At 36.6% G+C, this 24334-nt stretch overlaps 1 protein-coding gene across 7 annotated transcripts in view; it reads left to right on the top strand.

Annotated features, from left to right (window-relative positions):
• PTPRM (protein tyrosine phosphatase receptor type M) overlaps positions 1–24334 on the top strand; it is a 469539-nt gene that overhangs the window by 400001 nt on the left and 45204 nt on the right. For all 7 annotated transcript variants that reach the window (XM_051611050.1, XM_051611049.1, XM_051611048.1 and 4 more), the window contains 3 exons: positions 7983–8070; positions 13530–13606; positions 16405–16441. In XM_051611050.1, coding sequence (XP_051467010.1) covers positions 7983–8070; positions 13530–13606; positions 16405–16441 — 202 coding nt within the window. The remainder of the gene's footprint in view (positions 1–7982; positions 8071–13529; positions 13607–16404; positions 16442–24334) is intronic.

The raw sequence follows: 24334 nt of genomic DNA, 5'->3' as shown, positions 1-24334 counted from the left end.
AAGTCATTTGAGGTATTTACATATTAGCCTTCTGAAGATGGTCTTAAAAAACTTAGGATTTATCTTAAAACCCCTATCCACACATTCAGTGCACTGTATGTAACTTTGATCCTGCCCCTTTTGTGTAAGTACCTGTGTCTTGATAAGTAGGAATTCTCGTTAAGAAGTAAATAACCATCTTTTACTTGTGTCATGTGCAATTAACATATGTAACTACATCCTTTAGAACTATGTGGGGAGGAAGCAAGGAGATGGCAGAGTTACTGAATAATGAAGCAGAGAGCTTTGTTCACAAAAGGTTCAATAATGCCTATGAGGTGTCTTTCTGTATTTCCCCAGATGGGGTCTCCTATGAAAGCACAGAGGTAGTTGTTCAGTAGCCTGTAGCCTGTGTTCATTCACTTTATGTTTACAGACATTACAGGCATGAGTGTTGCTCAAGTTCGCTCTCTTATTGAAAATATACAACGTAAAATAGTTGTGAATAAAACTTTTAATTACATATTGTGTTAAAAAAAAGGAATTGAGAGAGGAATAGGAAAATATGAAAATCCTACATGCTATACATAAAAGCTATTTGTTAAATCCTCCAAAAGCAGGAAATTTTTTTTTTTTGAGGAAATAAAAACTGCTTGAGACCGACTTAATTTTTTTTTACACATAAGTTAAAAATAATATATCCTCCGCATTAGTTACAGTGCAAGTGTGCATATTGTACCCAGAGAGTCCTTTCTATAAAAAAAGGGATCGTAACATCCCATCAATATACTATATTTTTCTACTGGATATAAATCAGGAAGATTAATGAGGTTAAGTTATTGCTATCTAGTCTGCCAGGGAATAAGTTTCTAAATTAGAATTTTAATTGTTGTATGTTCTATTGCAGTCCTCTTCCTAATTCACTTTTCATCATATTTCTAAAATCTTTCCTTATATGGAAGTCTTAAAGAATTTTAAAGGGATGAAAGTAATGGAGTTTTTAAAACTTAAGTAGGTGAAGTGGAAATGGCTCTGAAAGCCTATAGAAACTAGGTTATCTATGAAATTGTAGACCACTCTGCAGAATCTATAAAGATTTCTGTTGCTATTGAAACTTACAAGTGAACTTCAGGTGTGGCAGTGTCAGATACCAAGATGAGAAATCAACAGATCACAGGAATAGGTTGATTTAAAAATAGATGGAAAGTAATTTGGTTAGATATTATAGAAGTACTCCATGACTCTGTCTTTTGCAGTATTGCTGCAGTTTAAGACCAAATGACAGTTGGTCATTGGAGAATAAAAGTACTCAGCTACCAAAATATTTCAGTCACAGATACATGCAATTTTACAAATTGCTCAGCTTCCCTGTTCTGCAGGAGAGAGGACACAGTCCAGAAGCAAAATCGGATGGGTCTGTGTGGTGGTTCCAGCCAGGCCATATGTTCTCCTACGGTGTCTCTCAGGAGGCCTCCTCCTTTGTCCTCTGGATCATCCCGCCAGGCAACCCAGGGCACTGTGAGATATTGGATTGGGTAGAAAAGAACACCTAATTCTTTATTATCTTATTCAAATTTACTTAGTGCCTAAAAGCGGGCACTCAGGTTCTGCTATTCCTGAAGCTGTGCACTGCCTTCACAACTCTCACAGTGACTGAGAAGTCAATTTCACCTACATTACTTCTCTAGTCTTATAACTAAGCTACTCTCTTATCCTACAGAGTTAATTAAATTTCGTTCATTAACTAAATTACTGTTGTCAACTAGAGCTAACTCATGCTAACTTCCACAAGTATCTGTGTCACTAAATATATGACACCAAAGCAGTTCAATAATTTTAATATGTTTTCACTATGTAGCTACAGCTTGACTAAACTGGCCAGATGTCCAAGAGGTATCAAAGCCTGTGACTTTAAAAATACAAATTCATTAGAAAATACAATACTCTGAAAAATGAGTACACTGATTCAATGACAGAATTACTACCAGATTTTGAGTTATTATATGGTTTTAGTCCTTTTTTTGAAATCTGTGTGGTAAGTCATGCTACAGTTAGTCAGTGGAGGAGGTAGCAGTTCCCCTTGCTTTAATGTCAGCAATGACTAATGATGCTTAGTCTCTCAAAAGACCAAAAGGACTTTTGCTTTCCTACTCTTCTCATGTGTAACATAGACTAACCTAAATGCACCTGAGAAGGAAAAGACTCTGCTTCCTACCTCTGGCTATGCAAGCCTTCGGCAATTGATGTTCGGGTTGTTTTTTTACATCAGTTCAAGGAGGCACAAACACATAAAAGAGCATCAGGAGCCGTATTTGAGAGTTGCTGTATGTGGATCTGTAACTCAGTATCTGCTTTAAGACTGTTCTGCACCTTTTATTTCACACTCAGAAAACCTTATGTAAACTATCAGCCTGTTTTTTCCAGAAAATCCCAAACAGAATGGGGGAGTTTGGGCAATAACATTGGTATATTCTATTTGCAGCAGACTTTATTTTTAGGGGTTTTTTCCTGGCTCAGACCTGTGTTACAGTAACACACTGGTAAGTGCTTTATACCTGCTAAAGGCAGTTTATATTGATCAAATAGGTTTTTACAATGGCTCTTGCAACAGACAGCTTTCAAGGGCAGACATAGTAAAATGTGGGTGTGTGGATTTTTTTTTTTATTCCATTATTTGAAAACTGGACATAATTCTCAGTGATTGAAGCTGACAGAAAAGAAAAATATGATGGCAAAAATATCCTCTAGTGGCACACTGTCATCCACAAATGCTTTCAGTGACCAAAGCAATGACTGAAGTATAAAGAGCTGTTTGCATACAGTGGGTTGCTATCAGTGAAATCATTTACCACTGCTCACAAACACTTGGGGTGATCTATTACTTGCAGGTGATGCATTTTCAATGATAAAATCTTTTCTCAAAGTGACTAGAAGATTAAAAATGTTGTTTCACAGCTTGAACCTCTCTGAAGATTTCTTTAACATATCAGTGACTTTTCCTTCTTCATTCCTCAACAGTCTAAATACAAGGATATTAACAAACTGAATGTGATAATTTCCATTTTCTCTTTAAATAAACAGTTAATGTTGTTAAGTAACAAGAATATCCTCACATGCCAGATATTTTGCAGATTCTGAATACTGAAAAACCAATGAACTGGCAGATTTATTGTATTTATAAATCTTGCACTGTTCATTAAATGAACCTGAAGGTCCTTGTCCTCCAAACGTTTATGGACTTGCTTAAAATAAAACGTGTCTTTATTCAGATTTGAAAATACAAAGAAGAGTATAATGCAATACTAGTATCTTAACTCAGAGTTTAATGGTTGCATTTTTTTCCATCTGTAATCTCCATGTGTAAAGTGGACAGAGCAGTAGTAAAAGTGTAAAACTAGTATTTAGGTAAAACTACTTGTATATCTTCACTACTCAGTTCAGGGCATTTTAGGCATCTAATTTAGCTGCAGCTAAAAGGACCTATCGTAGAAATGTAAGTTTCTTCTATATCTAATTAAGTTTAGGCAAGGACCTCCATCAGGACCACTCTTAGTTTTCTCGTCTGGCCTAAAGTAGGCAGTGTGTGTAACCCTGCATGCAGCTTAAAAAGAAATCCAGCAGCATTTATAACTGAATAGGTCTAATTACTCATTTTGCTAAAGTACATCTTAATCTGGTAATCTAGAAATAGCAGTGGAAAAATGGGTGTTATCAGTGGAGAAACTTAGGATCAGTTAGGAAAATCAAACAACATAAAAGTGTCATACATTTAAAAACAAATCCACAGATCAAACTTAAGGTTGTTATACAGTGAAATACGCATTTCTTTGTGCCTATGAATAATATTCTTGCTTATTAAGTAGACAGAGGAAGATTTATGATGTCCTGAACTTCTCATTTCTTTCCTTGTAAGAGCTTGCATTTTGTAAATGAAATCATAGGAGGCTAGACTGTCACCTAGCAACTATTAGGTATTTTTTGAAAAAGTTGCAGCTTGGCTTTGTTTAAATGGTAAAAATAGTGATTCCACTCAACAATTTACATTGGTCCATCCTAAGTGTTTACAAAGATGCATTATTTTTACTATCCTTAATTGGAAGCATGCAAATCCAGGGTGAAAAGTGTGTTACTGAAAATTACAATCAACAGAGCTACAAATTGAATCCTGAAGATCTCACCTTGTTCTCCACAGTCCAGCCTTCTCAACCTGTACTTTTATATAGATCCTTTCCAATATTTTCTGCCCTTATGAATTTTAAATGAGGAAAGGGAATAATTTTTAAAATCTGTATTTACAATTGTTATCTCCCCTTCTCATTGGAGATTGCAGTTATTTTCTAGTCTGAGGGTCACAGTGAATTAGCCCTTGGCAAATATTTCATTTTTAATGGAAACCACTGCAGCATTGATTTAAAGCAAGCCAAAGCTTCACATTCATCCAAAGATGATCTGGCTGCAACATCACTGACCATTTCTTACGTTGCATATAAAGCAGTTCTGTATAATTCAGGTTTGCTTCAGAAGCTGTTTTATCTTGGTTTTTGAAATGTTTTTAATAACAGAATGACAGTTGACATTACCGGCCGAAATGGCTGCTGTAACAACTGTCTTGTAAAGTGTTTTTCAAGTAAATGATGGAGAGTGGGTAGCCAAGGCTTTGTGTGATTTTAGTTAAAGAAATGCTTATTTAAAATTGTTGGAGAAATGTCCTGCACTCAATTTTGGCACTCCATTGCCCTAGCCAGACATTTGGTGGAGTGAAGCTGTTTGGTGATATATTTCTTCCTAATAGTCCACACTTTAAAAAAAACTTTTATGGATGAATTAGAACAAATAGCTACTAAGAAAATGTGTGGGCTGCTGTGCAGCAGTCTCCCTGGAGAGTGATATGTCAGAAAAGGTATTAAAAAAATTCTATGATGAAACGTATATTTCTCACAAGTAAGGGAAGATCTTGACAGATTATCTGTTATGAAGTATCTGCTCTGCTCTTTTTTTGTGGGGGACAAATGGGATTTCTCTTTATAATTCATTGTGGATTATCGTTCTGTTGCGGCTTGTGTAATGGCAGCACATGAGGAATTTAGGAAATGACACTCCAGCTGTCTTTTACAATAACTGCATCTTTTTATGCTTTTGCACTGTAGTACCTCTTCCTTCAAATTATCTTTTCTGTACACTTCTCACTGAAAGACCTGTGTGTATCCCAAAATGATTTAAAAAGAAAAACAGATCTGCAGAAATTACATCCATTTTCCCTATGTGATAAGTTTTATTTCATTCACTAATATATTTATAAAAACCCAAAGAAAAAAATAATATATGGAGTTCTTTTTCTACACTACAATTATAATAAGTCAATATATGGTAGCTGGAAACATAAATCTGTCTCCTCATTTTTTTTACTGTGTGAAGTTTAGTGTTTTGAAGAATAGAATTATCTATGCATATATATATATTACTAGGAGAACTTTTATCTGTAAGGCTCACTAAACTTATCATTGTTTTCAGAAGTTCCAAAGAGGTGGGAGAAATTGAACCTGTACATTAGTGGATGAGAAGCAGACAAGCTGCCCAAACTAGTACATTCTCTATTGTATATCTTCCCTAAATTCAATACCATGCAAATCTTTCCCAGTTGTCTCCAGGGATTTACTTTAATCAGTTGGTTTAAAGCAATTTTGTAGAAGTTCATTAGTGGGACAGGGAGAAGTGAGAAGTCCCTAGGAGTATATTTGGGTCCCCTATATATCAAGCTGTAGGCTTGGAAGCTGTATCAGCAGGACTCTTTCTCTGTAACAGCACATGTAGTGCTCAGTGAATTAAAGCCCAAACCTCTCGCTGGGTAATGTTTTATGGATCAATTCTGTGAACTAGCCTCTAGCAGACCTCCAGCAGAAGGACTGTAAGAAAACCAGAATTCTCTGCAAGATCCACCGGTCAGGTTTTAGATTGGATGAGTTATTAGTTTGTTCTGCCTTTGGAGCTTCGTTGCTGAATATTTCCATTTCTTTTTTGCCTTTAACTCTGTTTAATTGTTGATCATCCAGTGTTGTCTGAGAGTAAGTGTAAAGTAAATTTGCAATAAATTGAGACCTAGGTCTTTGCCCATGGACACAGCAGTTCCTTATGCAGTTCAATCTGGTTTACTGCAATAGTGTTTTCTATCCAGTCCCATTGAAAGAGCTCGAGTGGGAGGCCTTGGTTGCTTTAGATGCCTTTGGCAGACATACAATCAGATACTGATTGGCACCTTTTTGGCAAACAGCCACAAAGCTGTAAATCATTTATGATTTATAGGGTCTGGTAGCAATCTGCATTTCTCAGAGCTGTACCAAATGATGGTACACCATGATTAAGGAGAAACTTATTTCCATTAGTGGGTTTTAAGCATTTCAATTTCCAAACTTTTAAAAATTTTCTAAGGAAGTGTGGAGACATGAAGGACAAACAAACTGAAGCCTTTTGACAAGGTTTCTGCTTTTCTGAAGTTAGTATTTACAAACTTTTGAGAATTAATTAATGTAGTCCCAGGATTTTCCATATCATAAATTAGAAACCAACACTCTAGTGAACCTGTTAAAAGGATACTTGTTTTAGACACTGAATATCCCTGTGTTTCATTCACTTCGGCAAGAGATCAATAGTTTGGTTTTACTTAATGCTCTTTACTAGCAGAAATCACTGGGATTTGAATGACAGGGCATTTCAAGTATGAGTACAAAGGACACTAATGGTAGTCCATTTAATGGGCATTATCTATTTTAAACTACTCAGACTGTGTTGAAGTCTTGCTGGAGATACAAACTTTCCAAGGTTTTCCCTGTTTCATTTGGGAATTAGTAATTTTTGGCTTTTGTTACCAGAAAAGTAAATCATGTACCTTCATGCCCTCTTGGTTCAAGAGGTTTAATCTGCTGATCATTGTAGTAAAAAGATCATGAGGGTAGTAAGGCATAAGTTGCCCAGGGAGGTTTTGGGTGCCCCTTACCTAGAGGTGTTTAAGGCCAGGCTGGATGAGGCTTTGTGCAGGTTTGAACCCGATGATCTTTCTGGTCCCTTCCAAACTTAACCATCCTATGATTCCATAAAATGTGAGTTAAGCCCAGCCATTGTCCTGACAGAATTACACCGGTTTGTTTGGCAGCTAAATATTTTTAACACGTATTTCGATACAAAATGATAAAATTAATCTGCATTCTATGACTTAGAGATACAGTGAATAAATTAAGAAATGGTGCAAATGCTCTTTTAGACCACAGAATGCACAGGACAGATAGGATATAACAACTTGCTTGCTGCCCTTTTAGCAGTTTGTGTGTTTATTATTATAAAAATATATTTTTAGCACCTTCAACTTTCTTATTTACTTTATATTTATTAACTACAGCACAGAGGTTGGTTGAATATTAGACTGTATCTTTCACAAAATCACATTAGTTTTATTCTCTGACAAAATTATCATCTTGGGAGTAAATTGTGTTTATATTAAAAAGAAGGACACATACATACAAGTTGAGTTCAAATTATTTTTTAAGGCCTGTGTATGTTTAGATCCATGACATCATCTGCAAGAAGGAACTGAAACTTGTGGATATGTCAACAACAAAACATGCTAGTACAGCATGTAATTCTGCATTTAAATGAACTTCCTTCAGCTTCGTGTGTGTGCATGAGAACTATGCAGAGAATCTGGATAGCACAAATTAAGGACTCTTAGTGTTGCAATTATATAACTTTGAAAAGGTTTAATAGCACTTAATGTGCAAATAATTCTTCTTGCTATTACACAGTTAATCTTATGTCAGATTTTAGACAACATCTGAAGCTATGCATAAATACTGTTTAAATAGGAGACTCATATTTTTTGCTTAATAAAAGAATCAGTTAAATGACACTTTAACAACAATACCCACAAGTACTGTTTGCCTTTCTCATTGGTTTAGCCATAAAATAACTGATGCTGCATGCCTTTCTTAATGTCACTTTCTTTTCCTTTTTAGAGTTTCTTTGAAGGACAGTCTGCACCATGGGATTCAGCTAAAAAAGATGAGAACAGAATGAAAAACAGATATGGGAATATCATTGCATGTAAGTGTTGACAACATAATTGTGCACTGTGTTAAATTCCCTTCAGAATTGGATAAGAATGACCACCAGCCTCGTGCTAACATCAGGCTTATATTCCTCTTCTCTAATTAAGAAGCTAAAAGTGAGAGAAGATTTTACCTTTTTTTGAGAGAAAACTGTCTGATTTAATGCATTTTCTTAACTAGCCTTCTGTATAGCTTACATCCTGTGATCAGTGTTTGGCTAATGGAGAATGACACCTTTAACTAATACTTGGCTCTAACAGCTCCCAAACTGTTCCTGGCAGCTTAGTGAGAGTGCCCATGATTGCATCAGTACCTTGATATTGTGTTCTGACTATTGTAGGGGTGAACAATACTGCTGCTTAAGTATTCTTAAATAACAGTGACAGTTATCCTGACTTATCCTTCTAATGCTAGACAGACTCTAAGGCAAAATAAGCATAATCTGTATGTTTTACTTAAAAATGCCAAGCTTGATAAAGATTAGACACACTAATAATCAAATAACTTGAAGGGATGATAGCATGCTTTGGTGAATAATCCCTAAATATGGCATTATGAGATTGCAAAACATTGTGGCAAGAGATGCTGCACATGAGCGTGGGGGCAGAAAATATATAAAATTCAGTAAAATTATATTATTTACACTCTTATGGTGTTGCACTTATAAGTTCCCAGTGTGTACGTAGGAGATGAACCCTTCCTTGATTGTTCCTTCAAAATCTAAATTTAACATCCAAAGCATATGTGTTTCTTGCAATCATGAATCAAGCATACACAGAGAAATAAGCAGCAGTCACAGCATGTCGGAAGTTTTGTAAGCATGAAAATGAACAATGACATTTAAAGAGGGATCATTTAATAATACTGCTGGAGTTTAAAAACTGTGTATAACCCCAGGTACGTGGGAGATCATAGAAGAATAAATAGTGCTGATTGTCTGAACATTTGGAAGAGCTATGGAAGGAGTATATAGTGTGTATTTACATTGCCTAACTTCAGCACTTAGTCTAGGTGCCTGTCCAGGCACAGATCTACCTAGTTTTTCTTATCAGCAAACCATGTGGACTTGACAGAGAGAGAACTGATTCAGAAACAGAGCCCATCGGAATGCTTCTGAATCACAAGCTCAGGAGGTCCTTTCTGCAATACTTGCATAATGACTCTAGAGATTCCTGAGTGACCTACAGTAGGTGATATGAATCAGCCCTTATATCACTGTGGGCCAGCTGGGCTGAGACATTCTACAAAGAGAGAACAACCCTGTAACTTGCTGCAGAAGGAGGAGAACCCATAGGAAATGCTATCCACTGTTTTGAATGGACATGATAGTATTGCTGCCTGTTTTGGATGTATAATGTGCTGCTTCCTGAAAAAGGAAATGAAATCTTCTAGGGAAATGTGAGTATCATGATGGGCTAGAGCATATGCAAGAGAAGATAGTTAGGCAAATGTGGGCTTGCTTATTTCCCTCCAGGCAATCTTTAATGTGAAACAAACTAGATATTTTGAGAGGATGTAGCAATACATTAGATGACTGTTATAATTTAAGTAAAAATACTCAAGGCATAAATAAGAACACCAAGAAGTTTAATGTTTATCCTTCCTTTGTGAAATTTTATTTCCGGTCCAAGTCTGTAACAATAGATCTTGTCTTTTAGTCAGGTTTAGTGTTGTCATTCCCCTTTAATGTCATGTTAGGCCTTTCCTTATACTTCAACCCTTTGGTTGAAGAAAACAGAAGACTATTAGTGCTATATGTCTGGCTATAATGAAGTGATGAGTAGCCAAGGGAAAACAAGTAAAAGATATTAGATACACAAATCAATGGCAATTACAAGTGGTACTGAAGGCTTTCTGAGAGGGCAGCTACAACTCAGATCATTTAAATCTCAATTTACTTTTAATGTCCTCAGTATTTAGCAAAGGGAAAGACTTGGATGGAGTCATTACCAATAGCACTTCCTATTTATGTGGCTGTGAAAATACAGATAACACAAGTTAAAATTAAAATCCATTGAGTGAAAAGCAGTATCTTAAAAGAGAGGCTGAAACTGCCCAGTTTGTTGTCTGTTAAATACATGTACGCAAAGGGGTAGTTAACTGTATAATTATTTTATGTTTTCCTGCTGCTTAAAGGATCTCTTGCCTCAGATGGTGGGAGCACAATTTTAGGGGTCCACTTTTGAAAATTTTTCCCATATAGTTGTATAAGGTATTTGCTTTTGCTGCAAAGCGTTTACTAAATTGCCCTTTTATGCTATGTCTAAAGACTTAAAAATTTGATGGTTCAGATGCCACTGACTATGGGTACATGATTATAACGATATGTACTTTTTAAAAAAAATAAAGCATTGAGTGTAATTTTGTTTCCATCCATTTATCCTGTTTAAATTTTCCTCAAGATACTACTGTTACATAATTGCTTGTAGTCGTAATTGTTCTCTGAGGGAACTAAAACAATAGCACCAAGTGGCCAGCATTGCAGGAGCCTGTCAAAATGGCAACATGCTTTACATTACCCAAGTGATGTGTGTTTAATTGGCTACAAGTTTGCCCTACCCGCTGTATGAAAGTGGCTATGACTTGTGAGCCACTTTATCAACAAGTTGAGTCATGATCATAGTCTAGTCATCCACAGAAAATGTGTTCCTTCTGTACTAAACACAAAAACCTTTCTGTTTTCTCATTAGGAACTAAAACCAGCATGAACCTTCTAAATTTGTCTTTTTTTACCTAAGAAAAATTCTGTTTCTGCCATAATTGTGGAAGGTTATACAAGGGTTTTGGTAAAACCTGTTCGGTTTTCCTGAGGAGAGATCTTGACGTGATTTCAGAGTGGGAGGGGTTCTGTATTTATTTTTACCTAAGTCAGTATTGACTAAATGTGAAGAGAATATTGATCACAGCTTTTAAAAGCAGCTGAAGATTTTAGGTGAGGCATTTATAAAAGGCTTAATTTGCGAAAAGTCAGCAAGACATGTCCCAGGAAAGGGTCATTGGCGAGGCATTCTAATCAACCAGCTACTCAAGGGGCTTGTTAGAGATCACAGGCTGCAGGCTGGCATATATATGCTGTAGGTTAACATGAGGGGAGCGAGAACAAAATGCTTGTGTTCATTATCTATTACCATTTTCTACAAAGACAAATGGATTCTAACATAAGCAGGTTTGAAAGCTTAAGTGATCAGTGCAAAATTAAGTGTGATCTCCTAATAGGGGAGTATCAAAATAATAATGACCTGGAAAAGAGAGTATTTGTAAGCTACAAAAATTGTCAAGAGTAGCTGAAGTATAATAGAAAAAAATACCCTAAAAATCTAGACAATTGACCTACAGGCTGTTTAAGAATAAGCAAACACATTCAAAGACTATGGCATGTGTACCTCTTATGTTTAAATCTACTTGACATAAGCACAGGCATAGATACAGTAATATTTATTTTTGTTGACTAAAGAATTTTTTCAAATTAAGAAGTGTTGCCATTCAGTAAGGAGTTAACTAGGGTTTTCACAGCAATAAAAACAGGAGTCGCTCCAGCTGCACTGCAAATGTCTATTGAACAGCCCATTACCTCCAGAAATCCCAGAAACATAGCTGAGAATGCCGTGCTAGAAAGGGTGCAAGTGAGAAGAAAAAAAGGTAAAAAAGATGATATAAAGATGTAGGTATGAAATAACTTAGTTTTACCCAATCGGAAGCAAGAATAATTGCAAGGAAAGAATGGAGTAAATAATTGAAATAACAAGAAAGGTAAAGAAAAGGTATCACTGCATATTATTCAATTATATAAATCAGTCTAAAAGAAGTAACAGGAAGTTACATTTTTAAGATGTTCCTTAGTGGGAAAATTAAGCTTGTTTTGCCCAGCATAGAACTCATTGGTGTGCAAGTCATCCAAGGTGGGATTCAGTTGCCTAAGCATAGACATGTGCCGTTTCAGGTGACCTAGGACATCTGTGCAGGACCAACAGATGTAACACAGTACACATGAGATACTTGTGTTGTTCTGTACCGGCAGCTGAAGGCTAGGCAGTATATCCCAGGGTATATAAAATGGCAGGAAGTGCTTGTGCTTAGACAACTACATTCTGCCCTAAGTAATCCAAGAAGTACAAAAGCTGAGATCTTTACTAGCCTGAGTTGTCCTGGTGAGAATTCTTTTAAGTCAGTGATGCAGGAAATAATTAAAACATGGATGTTTTGATTCCATGAGTCCAAGCAAGCTTGACTTCTGGAATTTGCTGACTTCAGCAAAAGTTAGATCAGGTCCCAGAACTGTGTACTGCTTTCAAGCAACAGACTTGTCTGGAGCTTAGAAAGTTCCTAAGGTAGTTAATTATCTTTCTTAAGTGAGGTGGCATTTTAGAATTATGGGCCTGGCTGCCAAGCCTCTTGTTTTTTTTAGCCACTTCGGTTTCTTTCATTAATTTGTCATCTTGTAGGATTAGCTATTCAGAACATGGATGGCAAGTTTCAGGTGCTATAGTGCTTCTTTACATTTACAACAAAATAATGATGGTCAGAATGGTCTGTCATCAGCTGCAAGTATTATTAGCTCAGATAAGCAAACAGCATTCAAAAACAATACTGCAGAGATATCTAATTACACAGGTAACCTGTAAACAAAGCAGCAGTACAGTGTCTACCATCTCTCCATTCTTGAGATCATACCCTCAAATTAGTTTATCTACAACTTGTGCAGCTTTCTTGAAAAGTCATTGTGTTTGATTGTTTTTGAACCAAGAGAAACAAGAGGAGCCTGTGAAGTCTCAAAGAAGAAAAAGCACTGCCAGATTACAGAGTTTTTCTGGGGGAGGAACTAGCCTCTAGCACTTCTTGATCACTGCTGTGGTATCATAAAGAAAATGAGGCAGCTGATAAGAAACAAAATAATGCCATGCTGTTTTGTACCAGCATTTAGAAAATAGAGATGAAAGTGTGCACATTCCTGGGTAGATATAGGTGGCCATGGTGGAACAAAATTCAGTGACAAAGCCATTATCTGACTTCATGGGTTTTGTACTTACCTTATTTTGCTATCTCCCTTACTGAAAACATAATGAGTCTCCTTCAGAAATTGTGAGGTGGCAGTATGTCCTGTAAAATGACTTCAGCTTATTTTGAGTACTGGCAGAGGCATTTCCTAAAAAACTAAACCTTTGACAATGTTCATGTAATGTATTTTATTGACAAAAGGGGGGCAAAAACCATCATTGCAATGGATTTCCAATTTGAAATATTTCAGACATTCAGTTTGAAAATCAGGGGATTTGGAAAACCTTGTGAATGACTGAAATGAGGATTAAATGTAGATACAGTGTTTTCATGGGCAACAAAACAAGCATGAACTTGCAAACACTGAGATTTTAGTTTGACTTGAAAGTGGTATTTTGATGAAGGCTTTGTTATTGACTGTGCCTTTAATTCTTTTTCTCTCCATTGTTCCTGTTTCAGATGATCATTCTCGAGTGAGATTGCAGCCCATTGAAGGGGAGACAAGTTCCGATTACATCAATGGAAATTATATTGATGTGCGTATACTGATGTAGTCAACAAACTTAACATCAAGTCAAGGATGGAGTTCTTATTATTCTCACATTGTTCATAATTTGTAATAGATATCACAACTCGTGTCAGCTGCGAAACATTGTTGGAAAGTACTGTGTTTGGAAGCTAGGTGTACACTAAAGGAAAAAAAAAAGCCTCAAAGGTGTTGTCTATAAGCAAATGAGTCATTTCCTCCAACTGCCACTGCAATGAAATCTTGCCAGCAACACTGTATGGCTACTTTGCCTGATAGTGCTTCTATGGGCTAACAAAATGTTTTCACTTTCTGTCAACAGCTTGGCATCATTCCACGTTTAAAAGAAAGCTGTTTGCATATTAATGTGACAAAACTCTGTAATGCCTAATGCAGAGATTTGCAATCTCTTGTCATCTCTGCACTTTTAAGTCGCCTTCAAAGTATATTCCGCAGCTGTTAACCAGTACTTCTAATGCAAGCAAGACATTTCATTAAATATGTAGGCTGTTTAATTATTGAAGGTGGCTTCTTTGTTCATTCTGCATCATGTTAACTTAATGTTTTACATTAGAATAAATTCTTTAAGAGACAAGGTGTTTTTGGTTAAAAGAATAAACTCAAAAGTAGGACTGAAAATCGTTAGAAAGTCAATACTATCCAAAACCAGAAATCTATGGACAGCAAAGATAACAATTTTATCATTTACATGGAGTGCTAGATGTTAGGCTAAGTAAAGCTAGTGTTGCTTCTGTGATTCATAGGAAACTGCTGAAGATTTCTTGTTCAACAGTGGCATCTTTGAAAAATGGTGTCACAGTTTGCAGTTCAAATTTAATCACCAATATGAAACAGGAATGTAACAGATGTTTTTTTCTGAGAGTGTGGAGGAACTCTGCAAGAAAGAGCTATACAAGAAAAGTAGGTACTTCAGTTGTAACAATCTGAACTCTGAAGCAGTAAGTTTCTGAAGACATCTCCTGTTTATGTTTATTAGCATCTTCAAGAACCATTAAGTTAAGCTTAGATTTCTGCTCTGTCCCTTGCTGTTTGCAAGAATAGCACAATCACCAAGAAGAAAGGCACATATGGAAATATATTTAGTTAGATGTCTCACTGTACTCTGAAGGGAGTAATTTGCCATGAAAGGAATGATGGAGTTCACTTTGAGGACCTAGACTGCAATTAACTTTCACACTTTCTCCAGCATTCAGTATTGTTCTCATTTTAGGCTACTAGGTTCTTGTGTCAGATTTTGATCTCACTCTAAAAGATGTGAGGAATAAGGATTTGGATCATTCAATCTCATTTAAAATAGCTGCATGCCAACCTTTTTTTTGCTTATAGAAGTACAAGAGAAAGGAGAGAATGTGGGCCTAAAAGAAACAATGGGTGAGAACTGAAAAATTCTCTCCCTCATCCTTAGCAGATGGCTTCATTGCAAAGCTTGGAGGACTGCAGACGTAGTCCCAGGACAGCTATACCACAAAGCACAGCATTTCCTGTTTATAATCTTGCCAGTCAGATTTCCATTAGAAATGCTTATTTTTCTTCTACGGAAGCAGCTGCAATTTTACTCTTGCTGGCAGTTATTAGTACAATTGCCGTGTTGTAGAATAAACATGTTAATAAGGGAATGGCACCATTACAGTCACTATGACATTTTCTTGGATAAAAAAGACAAGGGCAATGATTATGCTGTATTTTTTCTATTCTTTTTTTCCAGTGGGAAACAGAATTATTTGATCCTAGCCACTAGGGATATTAGATAACACGTAACAGAAGAAAGTATCTCTGTAGCTATCTGAAAAATTCTCAGTTCATGGACTTCCAAATTTTGCTCCAAAGGCATGTAAAGGAATAAATTATGTAATTCATGTTATTCTTTCCATAACATTCAAGGTATTTTCAGCTGGTTTGGTTCTTTTCCATTTTCCATTACTACATTCTTATACAAAGAAATTGCAATGGCTTGCAAGTTGCAGCTTTAAGTTTTTCCTCTTGATGACTAACAACGCATTGTAACCATTATTAAAAGATTAACTCTAGTATAACTGAATTTAGTGACATCCTAGTGCAGGATCTAAACCTTTGGTGAAACTCTCATCACATCAGGACCTCAAATACTAAAAAAAAATTTATTGTTCTGTATTGGCAACCTATTCAATGTTACACAGAATCCATAGAGTATTAGTCTTTATTGCACAACCAGCTTGTAATTATTTTGCTCTTGTCATCAGAGTAATATAGAATTGTTTTATGTTCTTCCTATTTAGATGTGAACAAGGGTGTTCATACCGAACAATTTAGTCAAAGAATTTACCCTCCCTTATACTGTTCAGAGCTAAACCATAAATCACAGTGGACAGAGTGAACATCCCCCCACTCTTCTCCAGACTGAATGCAAATATAGTGTTCTTTAGCTGTTAAAAAAGGGATAGGCTTTGCACTCAATAGCAATAGCTTGGAGGTATATCTCAAACTCCATGAGCATCTGATGCCACTAGCTGCAAGTGATAGAGAGGATTTCATGCTGTTCATTTTCAGCAGAGCCAACAAGGGACTGGAAGAACCTATTACTTCTGTTCCCTAATGTGCAAGGTTGCAACTTAAATATCTGGCAGAAAACACATTTACTTCTTGTTCCCTTTCTCTCTTTTCCTTCCTCCAATGGAAAGAACTTTTCTGTCTAAAACAATATCTGTATTGTTGTGATTTTTACTGAATACCACTCTAAATCAAGTTCTACTCATAGCAGCATAGCTGCGGTGCATATTGCTTACATTTAATTATTTATTTTTATTTCAGGGTTATCATAGACCAAATCACTACATTGCCACACAAGGTAAGTTTGTGACCCTTTCTTTTTGGTTAATGGGTTTTGGTATTTGGGTTACAGTTTATACTCTCTGATATGCATTCTTGCCACAGTCAATATCCAGGGCAGAGTAGGCGCAGTCACTTAGGTAGAAGTAAGCAAACTGAGTTATTACCTAATTTTCAGGTATGTCAAGTAAGCAGTCCTTTACCTTTGTGTTCAAATAGGTTTTGAGTAGAAAGGCAAAACACATCCTTTTTTGGCAGAAGTTACTCAAATTGTTGTTAGTCATGAAAAAAAGAAATGTCATGGTAGAAATATTGAGTAAACTTTTCAGAGGCAGCAGTGACATGAAAATTTTTTTTCTCTTAGTTGTTCAATGTTAAATAGGCTTCAGGTTCTTTGAAAACAAAACATTTCAGTTAGCAAGTTTTAAGTAAAGGACCCAAAAACATATTATGCTTTCAGAGGGATGCTTCAAAAGGATCTAGAGAGACAAATTTACAGGTCATCATTTTAAAACTTGCTTGTGAACAAGAACCTATTCCTTTGTCAACGTGCAAATTATTTTCAATTTGTACTTGCCTTCAGTGCCATAATTTGCCCATTATTATGCAGTTCTTATTTATTTTTTGGTTGAGTTCAGAGCTGGAACAGGTGGGAAAGATGAGTCTTATGTGACTGCTTAATCAAAATACTGAACAATACCAATCTCATAATATACCTGTGAAAATTTGATTGCTTTTCCACTGCTTGGAGGGAATCTTCTCTGCGATAGGTATTCTATGACAGAGCTTCCTGCCTTTGCCCATGGCTCTGAAGAAGTTGAGCTAAACCCACGTAGTTTATTTCAATACATGCCCAATCTTTAAATAGAGACAGCTGTAGAGCTGAGTGTAATATACTCAGAATAATCTTACCATGTATTGGATATGGAGGTCACATATACTTTTTAATGACTTTTTATCAAAACAGAGAGAATGTTGGCTACATCAAATAAGAGCTCTTACTGTGATTTCAGTTGTCCCCTAAGTAACCTCCACCCTCCAGTCCCCACTTCTTCCACTGGTAGGCTTCGTATCTCTTCTGTATGTTCTGTACTTCAGCTCGCGACACCCAAATGAGGTGCTGCTTTGTGTCAGATGACAGTGGGGCAGGACACAGATTTTATTTCTAGATCCACCTCACTACTGTCGAGATTACACTTTTAAACCAGAATTAGACTTTGTGTTCTTAGAATATGAGCCATTTATATGAGCTTATTCTTCCACTTCTGCTACCAACCCACCCCATTCCTCAGTCCACAGTCTTTCTAGAAATGAGCCAGACAGGAAAACTAGGACAAAAATGCAGCATGTGCTTAATTCCCTTTGGGCTTTTACACCCTCCTCTTGTGAGAAGAAATGGTGTGTTCTATTTAACCTTTAGCTATTGATGCTCGTGTTTTCACTTTTAACTGAATCCTAAAGTGAAATGTTACATATTTTACTTGCAGCCTGTAATGCAGTTGTTTTCATCAGGAGGTTCACCAGATCTCCTTGACAGCTTTCTGATAAACATAGGCAATTCCTATCTGAAGCAAGCTTAAATGCAGCTTTATCACTCATCATAATACTTGAATAGCAAATGCCAAACCTGAGGGTTTTTTTAATTTTAGCTCTTAAAGCCAAGTATAATGTATTAATAATGTACTGAAAGTCTATGCACCATATCCACCAACGAGTCCCAACATTGCCACACTTTTTTCCTGGTATGGTATCAAGAAGTACCCAGTCAAGAAGGAAAATAAATAGAGTACAAATAAGTCTTCTAAGTTGTGAAGGATATATGACTGTTTCAGCTGTCATTCTGTGGGGCAGGTCTCATCAGTTTCTTCTGTGTGGGTGCAACTAAATACACCCAGGGATGCCTAACCCCTCCCATGGTGTAATGAGTAAGAAACTGACTCTCTGAAGAATACAAAATTCATTTTTAAATGGGCCTACAACATACAGAAATTTCAAAATTATCTGGCTGCATTTTTTGGTGGGTTTTTTGGTGGATTACATCTTTGACATCTTATTTTTTAAGACCAGTTGGGAAGCAGATTTGTATCTCAGTTTTGGAGGAAGGGAGAGCACTGATCTCAAGAGGTTTATGTATTCTCTCTGGCTCTGTCCCCAGCCTGATGTAGAATCATGGTAAAGTTCCTTTTCCTTTCTCTGTCTCAGCTTGCCCATCTGCAGAACAGGTTTAAAAATACTCATCTGCTTTTTATAGTTCTCTGCAATATCCTGATAAATGCAGCTGTGTAAAGGCTAGTTAGTGTTATTTTCCAGCATCCCAGCTTCCAGACAAAGTCTTTGCACAATAGTAACACTTGCACTAAGATGCAGTCTCTGTCTTTTGCTAATGTGATAAGGTAACAGGGAACAATCTCTAGAGCTCCTTTAAGACTCTGCATTAACTTTGAAATGAAAGACATGTTTCACATGTCAAACAAACTACGTGTCTGTACATCTTCCTTACTAAGCCTGTCATGAGCCAGGGCTTGCAGTATAGCCAACAATTCTCATGCTCTGCTTTAGAACGCACTTTCATATAGATATGCATAAATGCATCAATGTAGCACAGTAGTTAAGTTGCACGTTTAAGTCCTTTGATGTCTATTTTACATCAATCTTTAAATAACTTTTCCCATTCTCCCATTTCTCCTCCACCACAACTTTAATAAGAGCACATGCCTATTGTTCTTTGAAGGAAAATATCATTACATGAGTCAGTTTTAAATCTCTGAAGAGTTAGAATGATTGATACTTGATTTTCCTATGTTCTTCTTAAGCTGTATTCAACATATCAAGTGTTAATGAGCAAATATAATCGTTTGAAGTGAAAAAGTGGCAAATTTAATCAGTTAGTAATAGACTACCAAGATACTTTTAATAGAGCTGGGAGCTGCATAATCACCAGTTTATTGAAGAGTTACTGTCTTCCATACTAACCAGAGTTTGACATACAGACTGTTATCTTTCAACCTTGGCATTCATAGCAACCTGCTGGTAATTTGAACTGGAGGTCGAAACATTTTTTAAATACTTACCTAATGGAGTCTTTCTCAGCTAATAATCAAAAAAGGTTTTACTTCCATTTTAAGGGTAATAGATTCAGAGTGTGCAATTTCAATTAGATTAACTTCACTTTTCCTATATGTGACAGGTGTAATGTGAGGGGGAGACTGAATTTAAAGCTTATAAAGACTTTTGGTGATCTGCTGTAATTGGCATCAACAGATGGGATCCTGCATCTGAGGCACCATGATTAACAAAAATCCCTCATCACAAGCCAGCATATTGGGTTATGCAGAACCAGCAGGCTGGTGCAATTCAAAACTCACTACTTTGTTTTATACACCTCTTGTTGCCATGGATATAATTCTTTAAAATTATTTTATAGCAGAATATTGAGCGCTTGTATGATCTGTTCAATTTACTGGCAGCTAGGTTTTTTCCCGGAACTTAGGTGATCAATTAATTTTAACCAGGTCTTTTAGTGAGAGCTTTAGGTTGAATATCTCTATGGAACTCATTCTCAGACATGCTGCTGGATATTCTTATTGTTGGGTGACTGTTGTTGAACTAGTATATCTCATCCTGATTACTAAGCAGAAAAAAATAATATGTTTTGTATTTACTTGTTCTGTGTCCCTGAAGTTCATATAGTTAACTGAGCTATGACTTAACTTATTTTACCTAGTCTCTATCAAAGGTTTTGTAATGCTTCCTCCATCACTCCATGAGCAACTATAAATTATGAGTGAAAAATGGATGTTCATATAGTTTTACAGCAGCACTCATTGCTATTGCCAGCAGGGCTGGTTCCTGAGCAGCTCAATCCTGTGTAACAGCAGGTACTTGCATGCAAACTGCATGGCTTTGTATATGACCTACGTTCATTTGTGCATCTCTGACTTGTCAATATTTCTCACGGGTCAGATTGTCTCAGCTTGCTGCAGCATGCAGAGGAACCAAATATAACATGTTTTGTTGGAGTACTTCAGAGTGTATCTTAATGACTCTAAAAAGTCAGTCTTGAATATAAAGAAGCTTTAGATAGAATAGCCCAGTGTAGCTTTTCAACCTCTTTTTTGTCTGTATAGTAAATTGTAAAGCAGATTCTAAACTGTTTTGTGTTGTGGATTGCTGCTTAAACAGACATCAAGTCCAGTTTCAGTAAGGAGGAGTGTTTTAGGTATGAGTTACAAACTTCTGAAAATAAATAAATATTTACAATGACAATGTTTATTCTTCACTACAGCAGCATAAATTTGCCACTGTCATAACCCTTTTCATATTCTTTTTCTACAAAATGCATCTTTCTTCGTGCACACAACTGTATATGTTGTGTGAACATTTTAATAAGATTTTTCAGAAACAAAAATAAATTTGTGTTCAAACTGGAAGTTCCCTTACAGGCATCTGAAGCTGAAGTATTGCTTTGAATAATAATACCCTTAACTTCCTTGGCATGTTTTTTTGTTTTTATATTGCAAAAGGTTGTCAGAACTACAACAGTGTGGAAGCTCCAGACATATCTTTACAAAGAAACTTTAGCTGCTATGACTTTAGCCTCCAGATGAAAATTAACATTTGAAATTGCTTCAAGAACTGAAAAACAACAAAGCTCTCCATGATTTTTCAGCTTCGTGTATGCTGTCATTTTTTGACAATGTAGGGTAGTCAGGCTGATTTCCTGATATATATATAGGAAGTGATTGAATTCTATATGCCTCTATTAATCTTGAAGATTCAACTGTGTTTGATGCGATTCTTTACTTCTTCATCATCAAAACGTTAAAAAGGTGATTGAAGCCATCTGTCTTCAGGGAAGAGAATAAACACATTCTTAAGCACTATGTTGAGTAGACAAGGCTTTCTGAAACATGTCCTTCACCTGTTCTGCGATAGTGGTGAAAAATGGCAAAGAAGTTACATTTCTAGTAGTAGACCCTTTACATATGGAAGTGATATCTCTAGGATGTATTGTGAACATCTCCCTTATGAGGAAAGGCTGAGAGAGCTGTGTCTCTTTAGTTTGGACAAAAGGAGACTGAGGGGTGACCTCATCAATGTTTACAAATATGTAAAGGGTGAGTGTCAAGAAGATGGAGTTAAGCTTTTTTCAGTGATGACCAGTGATAGGACAAGGAGTAATGGATACAAATTGGAGCACAGGAGGTTTAAGGTGAATATCAGAATTTTTTTTTTTACTGTGAGAGTGACAGAGCACTGGAACAGGCTGCCCAGAGAGGTTGTGGAGTCTCCTTCGCTGGAGACATTCAAAACCCACCTGGACACGTTCCTATGTGATGTACTCTAGGTGACCCTGCTCTGGCAGGGGGGTTGGACTAGATGATCTTTTGAGGTCCCTTCCAACCCCTAGGATTCTATGATTCTATGATATGGCAAATTCACCAAGGCTCACTTACTGCTGTTTCCCATCAAAGACTGATTATAACAACTGCAATATTTGTACATCTTTTTAAAGTTGGTACTTTTACTAGTGCTGAGGACAAAAACAGGCAGTGTGTAGTAAAAACTGCTAACCATCAAAGTCGACACTTTTCAACAGTTGTCACAGTATGGTACATGAGAATACCAGAGATTCTCCCTGCCTCTTTGTTTGTAACAGGATTTTAATGATAACCATGTTAAAACAGTTATCTTTCACCATTTCCATGATTATTTTTTTATCCTGTCTTTGTCTTAATCAGCTGTGTGGTAGTTTTGTCTGTACAGGGAATGAGGTGCCCATGTTGCTTTCCATTAAGTGTAGAAGGCTGTAAATGCAAAGTTAGCAAAATTTTCTAATAGATACAACATTGGCTTAGGCTCTGCTGCAGTGTGTCACTTCTCTGAATCTTTGTGTCAAACGAAATGAAACAGCAACATTCTTGGAAAACTAGGTAGAGCCCCTTACATTCTTCTTCATATATGTGTGGCTACATTTTGCATAAAGTACCTGCCTGCCTTTCATAAACTTTTGGAAAATCTTTGAAATCAGACATAAAGGTCTTCAGAGTGTAGATCCCTGTCTCAAAGACAAGATACAGGTTTGGTTTCTCTATTGTGAAGTCAGTCTAGAATAGTTACAACAACCCTCTGCATATCAGAGTTAAGAAGCAAGAGAAATGCGAGTCTACAACAATTAAGTAGACAAAGAGGTGAGTCAGGCAAAAGGAAATGTTTCAAGGTTATATTGTAGAAGATAAAAGCTTGTATGAAAAGTATTATATGATTGTCTTATTTTTAAAAAATGTAACTATAAAATATGACCTGCAAACACGGCAGTTACAATCTTCCTAAAACTCAAGAGCTGAGCAAACTGTGTCAGCCAAACACACCTTCAGAAAAGAACATTATGGAGGTGGCCATGTTGTAATGTATTTACTTCTCAAAGACCTAATTACATATATTATGCACTAGAATCCCTTTTTTTTTTTTTTTTTTTTTTTTTTTGTACAAGGAAGACGTATACAACCTCAGCCTTAAAAATGTACCTCCAATACCTGTATTTTGGGGCGGATGAGAATTATGGGAAGCTGATGTTTGATGATAGGGTTTCCATCCCTGTATCAGAATCAGCTGTAAATAGGACTTCATGGGGAAGGTACCTGGCCCACTTCTGACACTGTTCAAGTGCCTGTCAATCAGTGAAGCTTAATGCTAAAGTAGAAGAGGGAGCAAAGAAATGCAGTTTGTCAGGAAAATCACATAGTCAAAGAATATTTTTTTTTCTGTGAAGTTCATTTTCCAGCCTGTCTTCAGCAGCCTGGAGGAAGCTTGGCAGCAGGTTTAAGAAGGCTTTTCATCTTCTCACTGGCTGAAAAAAAAAAAAAAAAGGAAAAAAAAGAAAAAGAGGGAGTCTAGCAAATATACAAACAGAATGTATTTCAGAAACAAATTTACTAAGAAACAACTAAGGTAGCTTATTTTTGTCTTGTCACCATATCCAAATCTTTGAAACCTGTCATATTTTGTATCCTTCTGTGGCAACTGAGTCTCTGTATCAATATGGCCACCAATGCACATGACAGTCTGGGTGATTTTGAAGCACTGCCTTTGAAAAAAATTAAATACAAGCTTATTGGATTAATTTCTTTCCCTGTCCTTCTGGATTCTTCCATGCAGTTGTGTATTCAGATGTGGACTTTGTGGAAATTCTCTCTGCTGCTGCTAAATCTCATTCTGTTGCAGACTTCCTCATGTTACTATGTCTCTACTAAGTACAAATACTCTCCACATGTTAGAATGGCCTCTCTTGTTTACAGTGTACATAAAACACTGCAGTCTCCCATTAAATATTAAAAAAATAATAATAAAATTGTTAATGTTGCCCTTTCCTACTGGAAGTGCTGAAGATAACCAAGTTGCTCCTAAAAATAACAATAGTGCTAAGAGAATTTGTTGTCATGCAAATTTAATTTTTACCATGATTATCTTGAAGTTAAAAAGAACAATACCCAATACACATTTATTTTTAAATTACCTTCATTTGTTTGTTAATGACCCTCACGTATCATCTTGATCTGACTAATACCCACTCCTGGTGTTTCATGTGGGTACCACTGGTGCAGCCACTAGCAGTATTAAGAACGTTAAAAAGGATTACTGAGCCCTGGGAGCAGCAGTTAAGAACTCTGGAGCACAGGTAGCATTTTCATCAATCTTGACAGTCAAAGGCAAGGGGATAGACAGGGCCAATCGGATCCAGCAAATCCAGCTGGCTGCGTGGCTGGTGCTACAGCCAGGGGTTTTGGCTGTCTGGGTCATGGGACCAGCTTTGACACACCTGGTCTGCTGGAGGCTGAAGGGATCCACCTGTCAGAAAAGGGGAAGAGCATCCTTGGACATGGGCTAGCCAAGCTGATGAAGAGGGCTTTAA

This window comes from Apus apus, chromosome 2 (assembly GCF_020740795.1).
Source record: "Apus apus isolate bApuApu2 chromosome 2, bApuApu2.pri.cur, whole genome shotgun sequence".
NCBI classification, from domain to species: Eukaryota; Metazoa; Chordata; class Aves; order Apodiformes; family Apodidae; genus Apus; species Apus apus.
This window is presented reverse-complemented; position numbering and strand designations above follow the sequence as displayed.